The sequence below is a fragment of the Anoplophora glabripennis genome, unplaced genomic scaffold (genome assembly GCF_000390285.2).
Source record: "Anoplophora glabripennis isolate ALB-LARVAE unplaced genomic scaffold, Agla_2.0 scaffold270, whole genome shotgun sequence".
Classification (NCBI taxonomy): Eukaryota; Metazoa; Arthropoda; class Insecta; order Coleoptera; family Cerambycidae; genus Anoplophora; species Anoplophora glabripennis.
This window is the reverse complement of record NW_019416411.1, coordinates 392-19674: the sequence shown is the minus strand read 5'-3', so window position 1 is coordinate 19674 and position 19283 is coordinate 392. Positions and strand designations below refer to the sequence as shown.

The 19283-nt window shown below is 30.3% G+C and overlaps 4 protein-coding genes across 6 annotated transcripts; 2 read left to right on the top strand and 2 right to left on the bottom strand.

Moving 5' to 3' along the window:
* The first annotated feature begins 354 nt into the window (after window positions 1-354).
* Window positions 355-7232, top strand: LOC108911249. Of its 3 annotated transcripts, XM_018716136.1 has the most exons (9): window positions 1170-2277; window positions 2432-2862; window positions 3095-3250; window positions 3311-3493; window positions 3569-4346; window positions 4734-4975; window positions 5525-5713; window positions 5769-6288; window positions 6650-7232. In XM_018716136.1, the coding sequence occupies exons 1-9, from the start codon at window positions 1230-1232 to the stop codon at window positions 7072-7074; spliced, it is 3972 nt and encodes a 1323-aa protein (XP_018571652.1). In that variant the 5' UTR covers window positions 1170-1229; the 3' UTR covers window positions 7075-7232. The 3 variants fall into 3 exon arrangements, with proteins under 3 accessions (XP_018571653.1, XP_023310243.1, XP_018571652.1); XM_023454475.1 differs by lacking the exons at window positions 1170-2277; window positions 2432-2862 and adding an exon at window positions 429-448 and having other exon boundaries at window positions 6650-7229; XM_018716137.1 differs by lacking the exons at window positions 1170-2277; window positions 2432-2862; window positions 3095-3250 and adding an exon at window positions 355-448 and having other exon boundaries at window positions 6650-7229.
* Window positions 7233-7607: 375 nt separating this feature from the next.
* On the bottom strand, window positions 7608-9019 carry LOC108911230 (ganglioside GM2 activator). Its single transcript, XM_018716107.2, has 4 exons — window positions 8869-9019; window positions 8245-8400; window positions 7936-8109; window positions 7608-7866 (listed from the first exon to the last, which is right to left on the bottom strand). Exons 1-4 carry the CDS (start codon window positions 8941-8943, stop codon window positions 7639-7641), a joined length of 633 nt encoding a protein of 210 aa, XP_018571623.1. The 5' UTR covers window positions 8944-9019; the 3' UTR covers window positions 7608-7638.
* A 935-nt stretch (window positions 9020-9954) lies between these two features.
* Window positions 9955-15439, top strand: LOC108911211 (hyaluronan mediated motility receptor-like). The gene is made up of 6 exons (XM_018716085.2): window positions 9955-10000; window positions 10156-10307; window positions 10617-11396; window positions 11514-12734; window positions 12788-12988; window positions 14997-15439. Exons 1-6 carry the CDS (start codon window positions 9955-9957, stop codon window positions 15186-15188), a joined length of 2592 nt encoding a protein of 863 aa, XP_018571601.1. The 3' UTR covers window positions 15189-15439.
* Window positions 15440-17416: 1977 nt separating this feature from the next.
* Window positions 17417-18937, bottom strand: LOC108911232 (general transcription factor IIH subunit 1-like). The gene is made up of 2 exons (XM_018716110.2): window positions 18769-18937; window positions 17417-18677 (listed from the first exon to the last, which is right to left on the bottom strand). Exons 1-2 carry the CDS (start codon window positions 18817-18819, stop codon window positions 18561-18563), a joined length of 168 nt encoding a protein of 55 aa, XP_018571626.1. The 5' UTR covers window positions 18820-18937; the 3' UTR covers window positions 17417-18560.
* Window positions 18938-19283: the final 346 nt, after the last annotated feature.

Sequence of the window (19283 nt, the reverse complement as noted above, 5' to 3'; positions counted from 1 at the left end):
ACAAATTCATTTGTAGTTTCAGCTCTTTGCCATTCTTAATGCTGACTTGAGAAAGAACTGTCATACCCTTTCAAGAGAGAAATAAATCAAATTTGAAATAGTCTCACGAGAAATAAATAGGTAATACAGAGAAATACCAATAATTTAATTCTGGACACCAATGCTTTTAAACGTAAAAAAATCGGAGCATGTTCATACCCTGACCACATATATTTCAAAAATAAAACATTTATATTTATAGATTTTTTTTTAATTCATCGCATAGAATCCATTAACACGTCTAACATTATACACCCTGTATATTTCTCAACTTTAGGGACTTTATCCTACATACATGTCAGTTGGTATTAAATATTTACACTAGTTAGTGAATGTGTATATGAGGATTTATTTTTAAATAGCTTGTAGGTGTATAGAATTGACAATTTCATGCTTGATTGAGTTTTCTGTAAGTATATATATTTTTGTACTTATAGGTTTTACATGTATTATCCTATTTATAATTTCCTTTTAAATATGCGCAGAATAGAATGAACAGTGATTTATAGTCGCCATTAATAAAATTCAAAACGCTTGTTACCTACCCAAGGGAAAGTAATTTTGATATATCTGCATTGATTCGACAAATCGAACATTATTTTATAAAATGAATTGCCATTTAAGTAAAATCAAATTATTGAACATATGTTCGCGCTAAAAACTAAAGTATTTAACTGCTAGGTTGTTTTATGTTGATTGAAAGCTCTTGACAGTCTGTTGCAAATTTATTAAATAAATTGTATTAATATTGGGATAATAATGTCTAGAAATAAGAAACCAAAAGTGTAGTTTGAAAATTATGTACGCAGTGTAATAAGTAAATTCATAAGAGAAATTGAAAATAATAATTTTGTAATATTTACCTTTTTGCTTTAATTACATCTTTAAAGGTATTCTAAACATTTAATTTTAATTCATATTATGATGTATGATGTTTTTTTACAAATTTAAAAATGTAAAGGTAAATCAGGATTATGATATCTAACTCAAAACTACTTTTCCGGGGTACCAAGCGTTTCGAAACTAGGGAATTATGTTATTTTACTGTTACCTCATTGCTTCTTTGATGTTGAGGAAGTTGACACTAGGCTTGTACTTGACAGAGTTAACGTTTGACAGTTAATCACAAACATAAATATTTCTGTTTCTACAATTTTCAATATTTATTTATTTCATAAGAAATTTTTAAAATGCATCACTTTAATGCAAGCAGTAACGTAAAAATTGTGGATGCAAGTTTAGTAAATAAGATATTAGAACAAGGTCAAAAATTAAGAAATGCCATGGTTGGATCAATTTTAAAAAATGATCCCTTCAATATAGATATTATGTACAATAAACACTTTAACACTCCTAGAACAAGTAGCAATGATTTAATTAATAATACAATAATTGACCCACTAACTTCAGTTGATGAAAAAAGACTAGAAGCATATCTTAAAGGTGAATACATGACAAAAAATGAAGAAAAATTAGCTCTAGATACTTTGCGGTCAATGTCTGCACCAGATTTGTGTAAAACTACTGAGAGAACATTAAATTCTACTTGTTTAAGTACCTGCAAGTGTTATATTTGTGAAATATATAATTCAAATAATTTATATTGTGACCTAAAAAGAAAAAATAAAGTTGTAGATAATACCAACCCATCATATCCATCTAGTGAAATAACCAAAGACATCCAAGAAAAATATAAAAATGAAAACAAAAACTTGCTGAGATATGTAGATTCTTTGAAAGTGGTAGTAAATAGTCTTATGTTAAACGAAATCGGTAATCGAAAAGTATCGGACAGTGATAAAGTGCCTTATAATTTTAGTCAGACATATTTTTTAGAGTACTATTTACCTGATTGCATTATTAATAAGAGTACCACAAGTAAGTCTAAAGTGAATTCTGGTTTAGAAAATAACTTCGTTAGGTTCTGCTCCAGAAGGAGTAATGATTCGATAAATTTCAAACAAATAACAATCCATGATATCAAGAATTTGGATATATGCAATTTAGATGATTATGAAGTTAAATTTAAAATAAGCTACAGAACTCAAAAACAGAAGAACGCGTCAACTTTAGGATTTGCTAAGTTCAATTTAGGCTCCTTTCTTTTATCAAAAAATTTAGTATGCACCAGAAATTTACCCGTTTTTTTAAATGAATGTTCACCCATCGTCATTGGCCATTTGAAAGTTTCACTTTCATTAGGGTGTGGAAGGTTATACTTTGGACAAGAATTTATAGGTATGTACAATCAATGTTGTATACAATTTAGGTCCATATTATTATAGACATTGAAACCGTTTGTTCTTACCTTGAAGAAGTAGTTACTCAAATGTCCACATAAAAGTTACATAATTAAAACAATAAATTACAACAAAAATATAATTTATTTTAGATGCCATAAATTCCGTTAACGGAAACCCAGTTGTATTAGATAGTGACGACAGCACAAACCAGTTGAACAGAGAAGAATTTTTCTATAATATTATATCACAAAATGATGATTTGTCAAAAGACAGTAATTTGAAAAAATATCCAGTTAAAGATAAAAACACTGTGGAAACAAATCAACAGACCATCAGGGAAATTGCACCCAAAAAAAGTACAACATGTAAGAAACAAGAAATAAATGAAAATAATTTCCCAAAATCAGCAGCGTTAAAGACAACTAAATTGACCGAAAAAACAGAAAAGCTTGCACAAAACAGTACAATACAAAATATTAATGTAAGAGAATATAATAAAAATGAATACAAAACGAGCAAATATGAAATTAGTGACCCAGTAAATAAAAAAGTTTTAAAACCACAAATTAGCGACAATGAGGTAATAAAATTTAGCATACAAATTTTTACTATTTTTGATAATAATACCCCTATCTATACTTTTGTTTCAAAATGTCTTTATACGAAGTATATAAATTTTAGAACCCTACAGGAAATTTTATATTTACTACTTTTATATGTTCATATGAGTTCTTTTGTTTAGCTTAAAATTTCCCATAGGTTTTTGTAACGAAAATATTTACATCAGTTTTTTTTTAAATAAATATTTTTAGAAGCAGATATTATTTGGATTTCTCTACATATCAGAAGTGCAGTTTTTAAGCCCTCCTATAAATACATACATTACTTGTAGACCTTTTGGTCAGAGTGAAACATCTTGTAGCAAATTGATTACTGATACGTCAAACCCTGTTTTTAATTTTTCCCAGGTAATTTTACATAAACTGTTTTTCACTGTGGTGATATTTTTGATTATTGATTTTTTATAGTTAGTCCCCTTACTATATGAAGATGAGCTGCTTCAATTGTTACGAGAAAACTATATGGTCATTGAATTTTGGAAGAAAATAGAATCAACGGATCTCATAATTGGTTTAACGAAAATTCCTCTACATCAGTTTTATCTTGCTTACAGGAATCCTGTTTTTGTAAAATACCTTTCTAAAAACAAGGTAAGGAAATTACACTTTTTGTAGTATCTACTCCAATGCTTCTAAAACATTTTTATGAATTCAACTTCATTTTAGTTGCCCATAATTGACACAGATTGGTGGGAACCAATTTACAGTGTGGATACAGACAATATTATAGGACAAGTTCAGATTCTTTCCGCACTCGGTACAGAAGAACAAATTAGTAATTTAAAATCGGAAAGGGGTTTCGCAGACAACATTGTAAAAGCAAAATTGTTTACTTCCCAATCCCAGTATAAATGTGAACAACAAACTACGGAAAAACAACATACAGAACCAAATCGTGTTTATAAATTTAAACATGAAAACAATATAAGAGACATTTTGCTGTCAAAAAACAGGAACAAATTTATACACAATGTTACTAATAGAAGTTCCGATTTAAATAAATTGGAAGGTACTAAAGGATTATCTTCGGAGCTTGAAGAAAAGGACAAACATAACTTTGCAGATAAAGCAGTCAATACCGTTGTATCTCCTAAGAAAGTGTTTACTCCTCCCATACAAAAATTTGATGTTGGTACCCAGTTAAACTTAAAAATGGATGAAGTGCCCAACACACAAGATAAAGACAAAATTAGCCCGACGCAAGAAATGTTGGGAAATTTTTTGAATCAGCTGTTGGTTCAAAGGCAAAAGAATGTTTTTGTAGAAAACAGTACAAATACCGATGCATTGGAAACCAGCAGAAGCAATTGCAGTAAAAGTTTACAAGACGCTCAGAATAATACAAATTTGAAATTAAGGAAAACCACTGACCTACTAGACTCTCTACAAAAAGCGTTATCTCTGGATGGCCCACTAAATATTAAAAGCAGTGAAAAGAAACCAGGTAATATACTTTGTATGTATAGATATATATTTTTTATTTTGTATTTTAATTGTAGTACGTAAAGAGGCAACTAATTATCGCCACGGTAGCGTAGTTGGTCGAGAGTGCGGTGGCAAGCATTTCTCGGCCAGGCTTCCTATCCTGGTCTAGGTTTGATCCCTGGCTTCGGCACTGGCAATGTCGATGGATAATGGGTGTTTGTCCCCGTTTTTTCAAGTGTAGCCCCCTTCCGCACAGCCTTTGGCTTTGGATTTGGGGGCTGTCTCATTTCTGTGATGTGTTTTATATTTTAATTGAAATATAGTTAGTACACAGTCCCTTAGTCCTGTTATTTTGTAACACCCTGTATAGAACATTTAAGACATTTTTTTTGATAATTTGTTGCAGGGACGTTTAAAGCAAGTATAGCAATAAATAGTGCCAATCATTTACCTAGTAGAAAAAAATGTAAGTCCAAGAAATCTAGAAATAGGTCAATTAAAAATGAAGATAATGTTTTACCCAGCTGTTACGTTACTTTTGAAACATCGGAGAACGATCTTAAAATTACACCAGTTGTTGGGAAAACAACTAATCCTGCTTGGAATTTTAAATGTGAAGAAAATTTATCAGTAGACCTCTTGACAAATGTGAGTAATTAATTTACCTACTTTTTGTAGATAATAGAGGGTACTTTCCATTTTTTAAGATTTACTTAAAATATTTGAAATGTATTGAGGTTTTGATCATTTTATAAAGTAACGAGGTAAAATATGTCCATGACCATTTTTCTCAAAACAGATAAATGCACAAATCAATTGTATGATTCCGATAAGACATAAACGATTTGTCAATCAAGGGAGGTATTTGCATTTGCCTTTTGTTGTGATAAAATTCAGTGTAACGAAGATTTACGTTTAAGTGACTAGCTACTACGATTGGCCATTGTTGGCTATGTCAACTTAGCAACATAAACAGAATTGATGATGTAAATGTAATGTAAGTGTTCGATGCTGATGTTTCCAATATCATCATTCTCTCACTTTAATAATACAGGAATTCCAATGAAACATGATAAACAAATAATTATGTCATTTATTGACTGCAGTTTTTAAAATATTTTATCTTTGAATAATATTTTGTATAGAAAACTACTATAGTAGTTAGTTTGACTACTTTGATTTACTCTTTAATTTTAGGGTCAAAGGCGTTTAATTTTCAAAGTCTGGAGAAAGGCTACTAATGCGGTATTATCACCGAATATGCAAACTGACGTCGTACTTGGTTTTGCAGCCGTTGACTTAACTATACTTTTGGCAGGATTCCCTAACGTAAAGGGTTGGTTTAATATCATTGACTTTACGGGAAAGTGTAATGGACAAATAAACGTAAGCAAAACTTTCTTTGTTTACTATCGTCCACTGCTAACTTCTGAGTTTTTAGATTCACATTATGCCGTTAGAAGACATCTCGAAATATACACTGCGGAAGGAGGAGTGCAGCTGTAATGCATCCACCGAAAACGTAGAAACAAAGACATCCAAACCAGAAGACGAACCTTCCGAGGTGTTCTCAAGGGCTCTTAAAAGGAAATTTACAGAACTAGATGAAATCACGCAAAGGTTAAGGTTACGTTTGTCAAAAGTTACTAACGACGATTCTGACAGTTCTAGTGATGGAGTTGCAGAAGATTTTGAAAGAGACATTAACACATTGTGTATCGAAGAGGATTTTGATCTTATCGATTTCGAAGAAGAAGCGAAGAAATTAAATATCAGTCATAGTAAGGAAAATGAGATGAATTGTGAGAGTTCAACAAGCAAATCGCTGCCGCTGTTGACTATAAAAGAAAAAGGTTGTGATCCAAAAGAAGGTGCAGATAAAAATATAATTAGCAGTTCAAATACAGCGTCATCTCTAACTCAGGATAATGGCAGCATATTAGGATTGAGTAGTAACTCAGGTGAGTACTAATTGCATAAAATTGGTATAAGTTTAATGGTGTTGCAGTGTTTTTAAATTGATACGATGATGGGTGTCTCTTATTTTTTTTTAATTGTCTGCTTCTTGTCTACCGAGTATGTAAAAATATGTAATCCCCACGGGAAACGGGCTACATGCGCCAACTAACATTGAATTACACCCAACAATACCTAATAAACAACTAATGTTCTAAAATAAAATTAAAAATTATACGAAATTGTTTAATAAATCATGTTTATAGGATGTTATGATTGTTGTAAAAAATATTCTAAATTATTAATATTAATATATCTACAGAAGAAATATATTACAGTTGCCATAATCTGTAATACCATTTTTAGAGAGGGAGAAGGAGTTATCGACCTTGGATAAACACCTGCAGGAGGGAAAACAGAAAATAGACACTCTATTAGAAAAGCTGTCGTTAATTTCAGCAGACACGAATAATACCTTTGCTAGCCGCTATGTATCGGGATGTTCCTTAAATAACGACTACAGTGCGATAAACATAGACACGGAAGCTATTTTAAAGGAATTGGATCATTCGTCTCGTCCCAACATACAGTCATCTTTGGGATTCGAACCGTTGAGATTTCAGCAATTATATGGAGGTTCTTGTGATGCCGGCTCTTCGAAAAATAATAGCGGGTCCAGTATTTCGCATACCTCGAATAGTGATACAAGTTTAATTACAAACTTCTCCGATTGTAGGCCTGCACCTGATGGGCAGGGGAATGTTTTAGATGAAAAAATAGTTAAGAAGTAATAATTTGTGTGCTTTCATTATTTCCGTTTTAATGTCAGTATTTTATATAGTTAAGACTTAAACGTAATGGAGTCGTAAATACATATATCGCTGGTTTTATTTGTTAAATTTGATTATATTTTTAGGTAAAACTTGTTAATAGTATTTAATGATTTATTTAATTTTTTAATTCTTCATGTTAACTTTATTTAATAAAAAATTATATAGTGCTTATGATTTCTCCTTGATATCCAAAGTGTTTATTTTTTTAAATTCTTACATTACAGCTTTAAGCTAGGTTGGAATGGGAGTGCACCAAAAGTAGGTAATACTATTTTTTGGAGGGTATACCAACATGGAGGACATTGTATTACGCATTGAACTAGATCAAAACCACATTCAAACACTTTTTGAGTATTAACAATCGATATAAGGGCTAATGTTGATCATTAATTAGAATAAGATATTGACTTTAAATCACGAAAACAATATTTTATTGCTTACATAGATAAAACGTAAATTACATTAAAAAAAGTACAAAGATATTAATCATTTATTTACACATAAAATTTACTAATAATATATTTACACTAATGTAACAAATATTCTGTTCATGTAACTATCATAATCCATATCAATTTCATTATTTTCTTCATGGATACTATTTTCAATCGTAAAGTAAACCTCATAACATGCTAAATTCATATTTTTATGAAGTATGGTGGCTCTTGTCCAATACTTCCCATTATAGACAGATGAATAATCATTTGGATATATTTCAAATTGCAATGATGAAGGAATTGTATAATTTCCCTAAAAGTGCGTATATTAATTACATATTTACATTTTTTATTTTTGAAAACTATTGTTTATAAACTCTACCTTTGGGATGGGGCATCTGCACGGCACATTATTATCGATAAAACTTTTAGGACAACTTTCGTTTGATGGAATGCTGTGAATACATAAATCGTCATAAGTACAGGATCCAACACTGTTAATGCAAGGAATTTCTATCCAAGCTCCAAGTTCGTCCTTTTCAACTTTTAATATCGCCTACAAAATTACATCTAATCGTAATAATAATTAAAAAATTATAAATTAGATAAAATATTCATTTAAACTATTTTCTTATCCAGAAATATAATTACTTATCTAACATTATATGTGTTCCATAAATATTTTCACTACCTTTATTGGAGAAACAAGATCAATTGATGTATTTAAAGTGCCTGTAACTCGTATCTTTCCTTTATCTAAATTAACTACAACATTGTAAACCTCAACTGGATATTGCCCACTCCTTTGGCATTTTGTTAAACTTGTTATAATCACATTCAAATCACTCTGAAACATGCAAATATGTTGGCATTATTTTTTAGGGGATGGCCTAATTTTAATAATTTTACACAATGTAAATTTTTATATGAAAAAAATTTAAAATAACGATAAAAGATATTTCAAAGAGTTGCACTTGCATCACATATAAGTGTGCAAAATATATATGATTAATTATGAACAAAAATATTTTTTCATATACAAAATTTTAGGGTTGGCAATACTTATTTCAATTTTATCTTTTGAGTATTACCATTTAACATGTGTTTTGCATTGCACATGGTTAACTAAAAAAAATAATTTTAAATGCAGTTTCTAAAACATATTTAATGTACAAAATAGATTAATGGAGTATGTGATGTACCTATAATGTCACAAAATGTATTTTCTAGATTCTAGATAAATCCCCTAAATTTATAGGGAAATCCCCTAGAATTTTGACTGGCTATATATTTTTTTATAAATGTAAATACTTACAGGTATTGAAATTTTTGCACTGCTTTGGGAAATACTTAAAAACAATATTGTTAATTTAAGCACCCTGTATATCATCTTCAATAATAATTTTTTATAACCGCGACAGAATCAAATACGAAAATGCTAACAAATTTAATTGAGCAATACTCGCTTTCGTTGTGATAATCGCATTTAATCCTAAATAAATTAGATTGGTCAGAAGAATGTGTCACGATAACGAATTGGAGTAAACTTCAATAAATATTTTCCTAATCTATGAGTCTATAATATGTAGTTGTTGCAAAATATTTCTCATTTCATCAGGAAATCTAAAATAAGGTCAAAGCGCGCGTTTCTTGGTGGATTCCACAGTCTCATAACAAAATAATAGTAACAATATACCTTATTAAAACTAGGTATAATTTAAAAAACTGCAGTAGGTATATGGGTAAAACGTGTACTAAATTTAAAATGCGGTGATTTGGTTTATTTTTTTACTTTATTGCAGAAATTAGAATAAAGTATTTAAAAAATTGATACCAATTTATATAATAAGTATTACATAATATGCTCGTTAAGAAAATCGTTGGTAGGTCTAAATAAAAAAATGGAAAGAATTAATTTGATATGGAGGACAAGGTTTCTAGAGAAAACGTTGGTGATGAGGTATCTATTTATCTTTCTTTGATTCATCTGATAGGTTATAAGTACTTTCATTCCCAAAGTTGTAAATTTAATATTAAAAAAAAAAATAAGTAAACGGTGGCGATAGCTAAATGTCTAATGGACGAAGGTCAAAGAGAAAGGAGAAGAAGAAGCGTTTAACTGTTTCACTTTTCAAATGGAGATGTCAAAATCAAAAATCAAAATTGACCAATAATGAAATACTGTTTTTACCGTTCAGAGTTTTTATTGGGAGCTCTTTTGAAGTAGGAGGGCTGTTTGTTAAAATGTAACGGTCACATCTTAAGGCGCCGAAACTGGTCGTTTGCATTTAACTACCTAACATTACAGCTGTTTTTTAAATACCAAAAAGAAAATAGTTTATAATTTTAACTTGAGAAAACATTGTTTTAAATTTTAATAAACATTTTATATAGTATAATAATGTCGTTCAGTAAAGCCAAAATTCAACGATTTAATGACATTAAACGTAAGTATAGCACATTCTTACTCGTAAAAAACAAAACATTAAAGCTTGTTCTATTTTTTATGTACAACAGTAGGTTACTACTATTTTTTATTACTTTAGATGGAGGTGTGTCGTACTTTTCAATATTTCATAGTTTCAATATTTTTCTTTTACAGCTATTGCCCCAGGCCCAACAGCATATAATGTTCTTATTAAAGATAGACCAAAAATTTCTGTGGCTTCTCAGTCAGATCGTATTGCAGAATTAAGGAGCCCATCTGTTTCGGAATCGGGGTCTACACATAGTGTTCCATGTCGCTTTAGGACAGTAAGTACCTATGTTGGATTTGCTTTATCTGTCTCTAGATTTGTTAATATATTGGATGTGCTGCATATGTATACCTCTAATTATTAATCACAATATCTTCTAACTCTATTTTATTACTTTCTTACAACATTTTTTGTGATAGTCAAATATCACTGTACATGTCGTTGTTGTCTTTGAACTAACTATAAAATAATTAAAATCTCTAACATCCAAAAGTGCCTGTTGTCTGGAGCTAATCTTTATGTGTCATTTCAGTTCAATTTTAAAATTTGTATCTGATCATACAAATTTATCTTTAATTTGTTTTAGCCTATCTTACCAAAGAAGAAGAAAACAACTACCTCTGACACAAAATCAAAAAACCTTTTTGCTGAACATGTCGAATCTGAAGCTTTAAAAGAAAAAATTGTTGAATGTGAGAATAAAGATGCCTCCATAAAAAGTTTAACGGAGGAAATTGAGATACTTAAAAACAATATTAGTAATTTGGAAGAACAAAAAAAGCAACTTGACGTAGAGAAACAGAAAGTGGAAGAATGTGTTGTAAATTTAAAAACTGATCACAAAAATGAGATTAAGAAGTTGCAGGAAACATTTGAAGATGACATAAAAAAGGTTGTTGACGAGAAAACTAAAGTGAACGATGAAATAGTATTAGCGAAGAAACAGTATGAACTTTTAAAAGAAGCTAACAGAAAAGAAATGAATGAACTTAAAAACAACTGTGATAAATTTAACATTTTATATAATAAGTCTTTTGAGGAGTGTAATAAACTTGTTGAAGAAAAGAACCTGTTATTAACGAATAAGGAACGTGAACTGAAAGATTTGGAGGGTAACTTTATCGAACTCCAAAGAAAACATTCCATGGAAATCGAAAAATTACGAAAAGCCCACCAAATGGAAATACAAGATATAGAGTTCGAGATTCTGAAAACCATGACGGAACTACAAAAACAAAAAGAAGAGGCTTCACGTAAAATAGATGAACTTGAATCTGCTATGCAGAAAACAGTTGCTGATTTGAAATGGAAATTTGAACAAGAGCAGGAACAGCTAATCTTGGAGTATGAAGATAAAATAAAAAAGGTAATAGTATATAGTAAAGGAGATTTTGTATTACAATATTTTTAATTTGCCCTCATCCCCTTGGTCCTTATGAACTTGTATTGTTACTATATATTTTAGTTAATGTACCTATTTCAGATTACAGATCAGGTTATGGAAGCCGAAAAATCTCGAATGAGAGAGCAATTGTATGAAATGGAAAGCAACTGGAGAATAAAATTCGAAAATCAGCAACAGCAATCAAATGCTATATTGCAGGAATGTCAGACTATTAGCGAGTATAATATAATACAGTGCGAGTTAGAAAAAAAAGAAATCGAAACAAAGTTAATGGAAAAAACTAAGGAATTAGAAGCTAATTTATTACAGTACAGTGAAGTTATATCAAACTATGAAGACCTTAAAAAGAAGTATAATAGTTTACAACACGAGTTTTCCAGTTCAGTGACGGGATTAAAACAAACGAATGACACTTTAAGTAATGAATTACGTAACAAAACCAACGAAATAAAGAAATATCTGGAAGAAAATAGAACATACTTAGTTACGATCAAAAGTTCGCAGAATACTATAGAAGTTATAAAAAAGAGATTGATCGATTCCGATAGAGATGTGGAGCAATTAAAGAAAGAAGTCTCGGAAAACGAAGCACGGTTACTGGAATACGAAAACAAGTGTATGCAGTTAGCGTCTGCTCTTAAACAAGCGCAGGATTATAATGAAGAATTGGAAATGCAACATGAGTCCGCGATAAAGCTTAATACCAGCGAAATCCAACAACTTAAGGCTGAGTTATGGCAGAAAGTCAAAACTTACCGAAAAGAAGTGGAAAAAAAGTTAATAGAAAGTGAAGAAACAAAAAAGGAAATCATGCAACAGCTTCACAAAGCTCATGAGGTAATAGAGATATTGAAGACAGAGTTTAAATGCTTCGATACTACTAATTGTCAGTATGAATTTGAGGTGGAGCAATCTCGAAATGAACTTGAGGATTATCGCATAAGAGAAATGGACTGGAGTAATCTTAAAGAAAAGTTGGAACACAACGTCAGGGAATTAGAAGATTTGTTAGAAATGAAACAGGACGAGGTTAACGATTTCAAAAAGCAGGTTGCACACCTACAGGACAAATGTGAGTCATATTTCCATCATTCTGAATATTGCAAGAATAAGGTACTGGAATATGAGAAAGAGTTGGAAGATGCGGGGAATATCCATAAGAAATACATTGAACTCTCTGGGAAATATGATGAACTTTTACAAAAGTTCCAGCAGTTAGAACGCGAAAATCTGGAAAATCAAAAGGAAATTTTAAGAATATCTAAGAATTGCCAGGAGAAAGAAAATTATATGGAAAAGGTAAGTTAAGTTTGGTTAAAAAAACTTGTTCAGAAATATTATTTACTTATTAGACTGTTGAACACCAATTACTGAGAAATAGACTGAAACAAACTGAACTGGAGAAAGACACATTATTAGGAAGAATACAGTTTTTGGAGAATGAGCTGAAGAAAGTGTCTGATAAATATGCAGACTTAGCAGGACACACCAATAATAAGCAGAAGATAAAACATGTAGTGGACCTAAAAGCAAAAAATGAGGAGTTGGTAAAGGTAACAATAGAGTTATTGCAATAATTACCTATATATTTAATTTTTCCTTCTTTAAATATACAATTTATCTTTAATTTTAATAATTTAATTATTGGATGTAAATGGCATTATTCCTTTCTGTGGATATGAATTTTTCTGAGGTCAGTTAGTTGTAAACTTTAAGCCATTTCCAACTCATTTTCTTTAAGTAGAGGTATGGGAATATTCTTATTTCACATCTTACAGAACAAAAACTGTTTTATCAACAGCCACACCAGAATTTTTGGAAATTTTCTTTTCTCCATTTCCATTTTCCTCAAAGAATTTTTTAATTTCACTTTTACTTTTAAATATATCGCTAACCTGCGTTTTTCCAACACTAAACATTTGAACGGGTTTTTGAATACTTAAATTATGTTGTCCGCTTGCCACAAATTAAATGGAAAAAAGGATATGTAAGGGTGCAAAAAAACTGTTTAGTCCAGTCGGTATCTGTTTTAAAAGTAGGTTGTATGGATGTTTCATATAGTAACGCTAATTTTTGTTGGAAATAGTTCAAAATATTATGTAAAATGATAATTGCGATATGCGCCCGCTGAAAAAGTTGTGCATATGTAATTGTTAACGCAAGAAAATGTAAAAAAAAATTTTTAAAGGCGCATTTTTCTCCCTTCTTTCATGTATAATTCGTAGAATATTGACATTGGAGAAAATAGTCAAAGGAAAAAACATTTCCTTTTGTGATTCTCTTCAAAATAAAAGTGGTCCGAAATTTTTATGTGCATTATTGTTGCTGCAATACAGTATAGACCGAAAAAAAATTGAAAAAAAAATGTTTTTCATAAATTTATTTTGGACCTTGACTTTAGAGCAACCATATAGAAAGTATGGTTCTGAGTACTTCATGACATGGTAGTATTGCAGAAATTTTTTCATCAAAATCGGCGTAGTAGACTTAGCACGATTCAGTTGTTAATTAGGAAAATACAGAATTATACTTATTTTTCAATTCTCTCTCTCACAGTAAAACCAATGATTATTTTGAGCTCCCAATTTTTATATATACATACCCTTTGGAGTCTCAACTATCATTCCCCATTTAAAAATTTTCAATTTTATCCATTTTTGCAACAATTAGAATTCTTTCAAAATTTCTTTTAAAAACCTATAAACATTTAGAGCCGTATTTGCATATTCTTCAAATGTAATTATAGGATCAAACAGAGGAAGGATTGACGAACAAAATCCACTTTTGATCTTGTGGATACGATGAATCGTCATCGAGATATAAAAGCTCAAAATTGAAGTGAGTTTATGCCAAAACAATGTACTGTACAAAAACAGTCAGAAGTGATTTAGATTGTTTGAAGCTAAGACTTTATAACTATGAAAATTTGTTTAAATCGGAAATGTCTTTTAACTGTTCTGATGCAAAAAAGATTGATACATTTTACAGCAATCAAGCAGAGTCAAAGAGTGTGGAGTGGGGGATTATGCAAGCGGAGCAGCATAATTTACTCGTGCAATTTCAATCAATTCGAATAGTTAGTAGGTATATGCACTAACAGGGTGCTGTCTCTGTCTGCAGTTAATAATAACTACAAATATTTTCGTGTTTTAGTGACAGTCCATTATTAAGAGATGCTACATAGTATTTAGCGGTATCTTATTTAGAGGTTTTACTGTACAACAAAAAGGCATTCAAATAAAAGTTGAAACGGATCAATAAAGTATATTTTAAATGTATTTTCAATATACAATTAAAATCTGTAATAATTTTCAAGTTTGTACGATTAATAATTTTATACAAGGTGTTTTCTATTGACATGTCAATTCTACAAATTTCAAATTGTATTTTCTTCAATTTTTTAAATGGAATTTTATGATTTTAAATCTATAAGAACATATTCTTTTACACCAGTATTTATATATTTAAATAGTTAACGGAAGGTTATAATAAATAGTTTTTCCTTTATTTGAACATTTTCTTTGTATATTGAGTTTTGCTAAACTTCTTATGTATTTTAAGGCTAATATGGATTTGGAGTTAAAGGTACAGTCACAATTAAAAGTCATGGAAAAACTGAAAAAAGAGAATACTGACTTGAAAAAGTGTCTAAGAAAAACAAAACTACATCCCGAGGACAAAGAAAATATTAATAGTCCTAATCGTTCCCTGAATTCTAGTAGAGTTGAATCACCATTCAGAGAGAGGAACTGATGTATAGGTTAGATATTTGTATTAATTGTAATTAATTATAGTATTTATTTATTTTTTTTATCTAGAGTAGTAGCTTTAACTTTTTTCGATTAACATTAGGATTATATAAAATAATTCTTAGGTATTACTAAAAGACCTCCGTATTGTATCCTTTTACAGTTTTATTGACGCTGTTGTAGTGTGTTTATTTTACAGAGCTTGTAAGTAAAATATTTTAATATATTAACTTATACCAAATATTATTACTTAGGTTAACGTTCTTTTAAAAAGGCTGAGTTATTATAGTTAAGAAATGTTTTCTAATATATTTTGTTTTTCAGATTGAAATAAAAATAAAATCTCTTTATAATAAATGATTAATATGTCAATCAATTTTTTTTAATGAGAATCTGCTTTGATAAAGATTTCTAAAATTGTACATTTCTGTAAAGTATTTTGCTCATGAATAGAAAAAATGAGTGTAAGATGAGAATACATGTAATAAAATTTTTGAACTCTCTTGATAACAAAAAGAGCCTTGCAGGAAAAAATATATATGTTTAACTTTGCTCTTTTGAAATTTATGCTTTGTAGTACAAAGCATAAAACTGAGAGAAAATAAATTTTCTTCTGCGTAATAATTTATGTTACAATCGGATCTGTATTAGTGCCACAGCATAATATTATTCAGGCTTGACACTTTCTCCTGTATGTTCAGTCTGAAAGAAAATGATCTCAAGTCGAGTAGTTAAAATCGAGCACGACGTTTTTCATTTTTACTATTTTGTATAATTTTGAATAAAGATAGTGATCAGTAATGTTACTTTTTATGAAGTGTATGTTCCTTAATTTTTCTGCCAAACTTCTGCAGGATGTTCCTTGGTAAAAATTAGCTCCAACGCTTTCAACAACAAAGTTCCTTTCATCTTATTTTCTTCGACTCAAATGGTTAAGTAGGAATAAAAATACATTTAACACAAAGTTGATATTTATTATCGTTTTTCATTTATAATAACTGTACAATAAATAAATTAATAAAAAAACGAATTAAAAATAATTCGATGGTACAGGAAAACAATATAACAGATAATTCACATAAAATTTTCTGGTTCGATAACACAGCCACACACAAAAAATAGTTGTCTACTTTTCATGCGACATAAGTTATCCGTAGTATTTTTGCCTCCTGATCACGAATCCTGTGTAAGAATTGAGCTATCACATCACAGAAATTTCCTAACCTCAAAAAACAGGTCAAAAATAGCAAAAATTCACGAAAAAGTGCTAGGAAAAATACAAAAATTTTCAGATGACCCCGAAATGCTCGTATACCAAATTTGGTACGAATGTTATTTTTTGAAAATTTGTTCGGCCATCTTTGATCCGCCATCTTGAATTTTGCAAAATTGACCTCGGATCCGTCATCAGCGACCCCGAAAACCCCCGTATACCAAATTTAGCGCGAATGGGTTATTTTTTGAAAATTTGGTCGGCCATCCTGGATCCGCCATCTTGAATTTTGCAAAACTTATTCACGTTCGGCAGGGTCTTATAAATGAACATTTCAATATAAAAAAAAAGTTTGTATTTTTCCTAGTACTTTTTCGTGAATTTTTGCTATTTTTGACCTGTTTTTTGAGGTTAGGAAATTCTTGTGATGTGTTAGCTTAATTCCGACACCAGATTCGTGATCAGGAGACAAAAATACTGCGGATAACATATGTCACATGAAAAGTACAGACAACTTTTTTCTTGTGTGGTTGTATAATTTATAATGATTTTATGATTCTGTAAGTCAATTAATAGAATCCTCCATGGCAGCAATTAATCGTTCAAGTAGAGTTTTTCCAAAGTAAATCGTAGGTGGCACTGAAGTTGCAACAAATTTTAGTTTTGTAGGAATTTTGAAAAGGGCTCTATAGCAAATAGGCAACCAGCATTACATTTTTATAGATTTTATTACACAGTTTGTCTAAATATGAATTAATGCACAAATAACAGACTGCCCCATTTTAAAGCTGAGTTAGTTAGTTTGAAACTCAAATAACTTTTTGGTGTAAAGAAATTTGTAATGCCGCTTGTTCTAAAGCGGCAAATTACAAATTTCTTTACAACAAAAAGTTATTTGAGTTTCAAACTAACTCCATTTTATAGAAAATCTGCGTTAAAATGGAGGAAAGTCTGTCATTTGTGCATTGATTCACATTTAGACAAACTGTGTATTAAAATTTATAAAAATGTATTGCTGGTTGCCTATTTGCTATAGAGCCCTCTTAAGTATATCGATTTTCACTATTTAAACTATTTCCTATAGACATGTGTCGAAAATTCAATAGTTTCCGAGATATTTCACGACCAAGTTGAAAATATTCGAATTTCATAATGTACAAATATTATCTTTGTTCATGGTAGCAATCCCAAACTAGTCGAATTTAAACTGCCTTTGCATCCAGGAAACTTTAACACCGTCTATCTCAAAAACGAAGAACTTTAGGATCTGTATCAGTAAAATCGGGACACCCCGTGAGATACTTTTGAAAAATATATTAAATATAACTCAATCAACTAGCTATGGAATGAAAATATCTCTTTCCGTTGTCAAGTTACAAGACCAAGGAATTTTATGTGAATCGCCCTGTATTTAAGAGTACGAATGGAGAATGGCATTTGGAAAAAATTATAGATACAAGTACTGTTCCACAAAAAATGTGATATTAGTGAATCGCAAATTTGTTTTTTTATATTGAGCTGACAACTGCGTAGAACAAATTTTAAAAACGTATAAATGTAAGCAAAATAAGCATGTTGAGTGATAATTGTGACAAATATATCAAAATTATATAATTTTCCAGTTTGATAGCATCTTTGTGTAAAAGCCAAAAGGGCTGCAATGTACATTTTTTCCTAAAATTCCATTTCTAATATAATCTTCATACTACTAACAATACCCAAAATTATGTTTATTGCTTTTGGGTTTTTATATATGTATTTGCAAAACTATCTTTGTTGAAATGAAATATTTTGTAACCGATTAACATAAACGTCGAACACAAAAATTTAATTAACAAAAAAAAGTAATAAAAATTAAAATTAGTACCATACATTTTTACAAAAAAATAAATAATCAGTAATGAAGATAACTAAAGGTAGTAATACAGTTTATCGTTTAATATCTTGAATATTTGGTATAAAATATCAAAGATCTGTACTAAGTTTGTATGATAGACAAGGCGAAAAAATTAAGTAATGACCCACGTCGGGCCACAACAGAAAAGTGTCTTTTATTACATCAGTTTTCTTATAAGTAAATCATTTTCTTATTATTAGTAAATACCCACAAAGGTACTCGTATTGCTATAATCGTAATTATAAATATCTCGTAAACTGTTTTAATTACCGTCCTTTGATTTTCTGCCAGTTGTTAAACTTCTGGTACGCTGCATTCAGCAGCTGGTTTAAGTGTTTCGTTAAGTGGTGCGACAGAGGGGAAAGTTCCCTAATTAATTTATCCTGTAAAGAAATAGGTTTTCTTCATCACTGCGATAAAGTTCAAAATTGCAAGACGAATTTACAATTCAAAAACGATATAACAATAACTCACCTCGAAAGGTTTTAATTTAGCTGTATGGAACCTGTTCAAAGCCTCATGCATTTTTACTAACTTAGTTTCTGCGTTGGAATTTGTAGGTGGGAAACATCTCCAAAAATGATTGAGCAATTCACAGAGAGCCAAATATAGGTTTCTAACTTCCTTTTCTATATCCGGAGGAACTAGTTCTAAAATTAAGAAAATAGGATCGCCATTTGTGAAATATTTGCAAATTATTCAGCTAAAAAAATTATATCGTATACAAGATTCATACAAAAATTCATAAATCAATAAATCAATTAAATCAATTCAATCAATATATATTAAAATCCTATAGCTCCGTCTGCGTCGCACGATCGCCTCGAAAAAGAGCCGATTTGTGTTAGCAAAGGCTTCGCCCCGGGGCCGCGTAGCGGCCCCCGTCGCGACGTCCTTCCCGCGTCCCAACGTCGTATTTAGAACCCGATTACTCGACGCCTTCACCGTGAATTCTTTGAATTCCCCAGGCTCTGCGAGGGGCGCGGCCC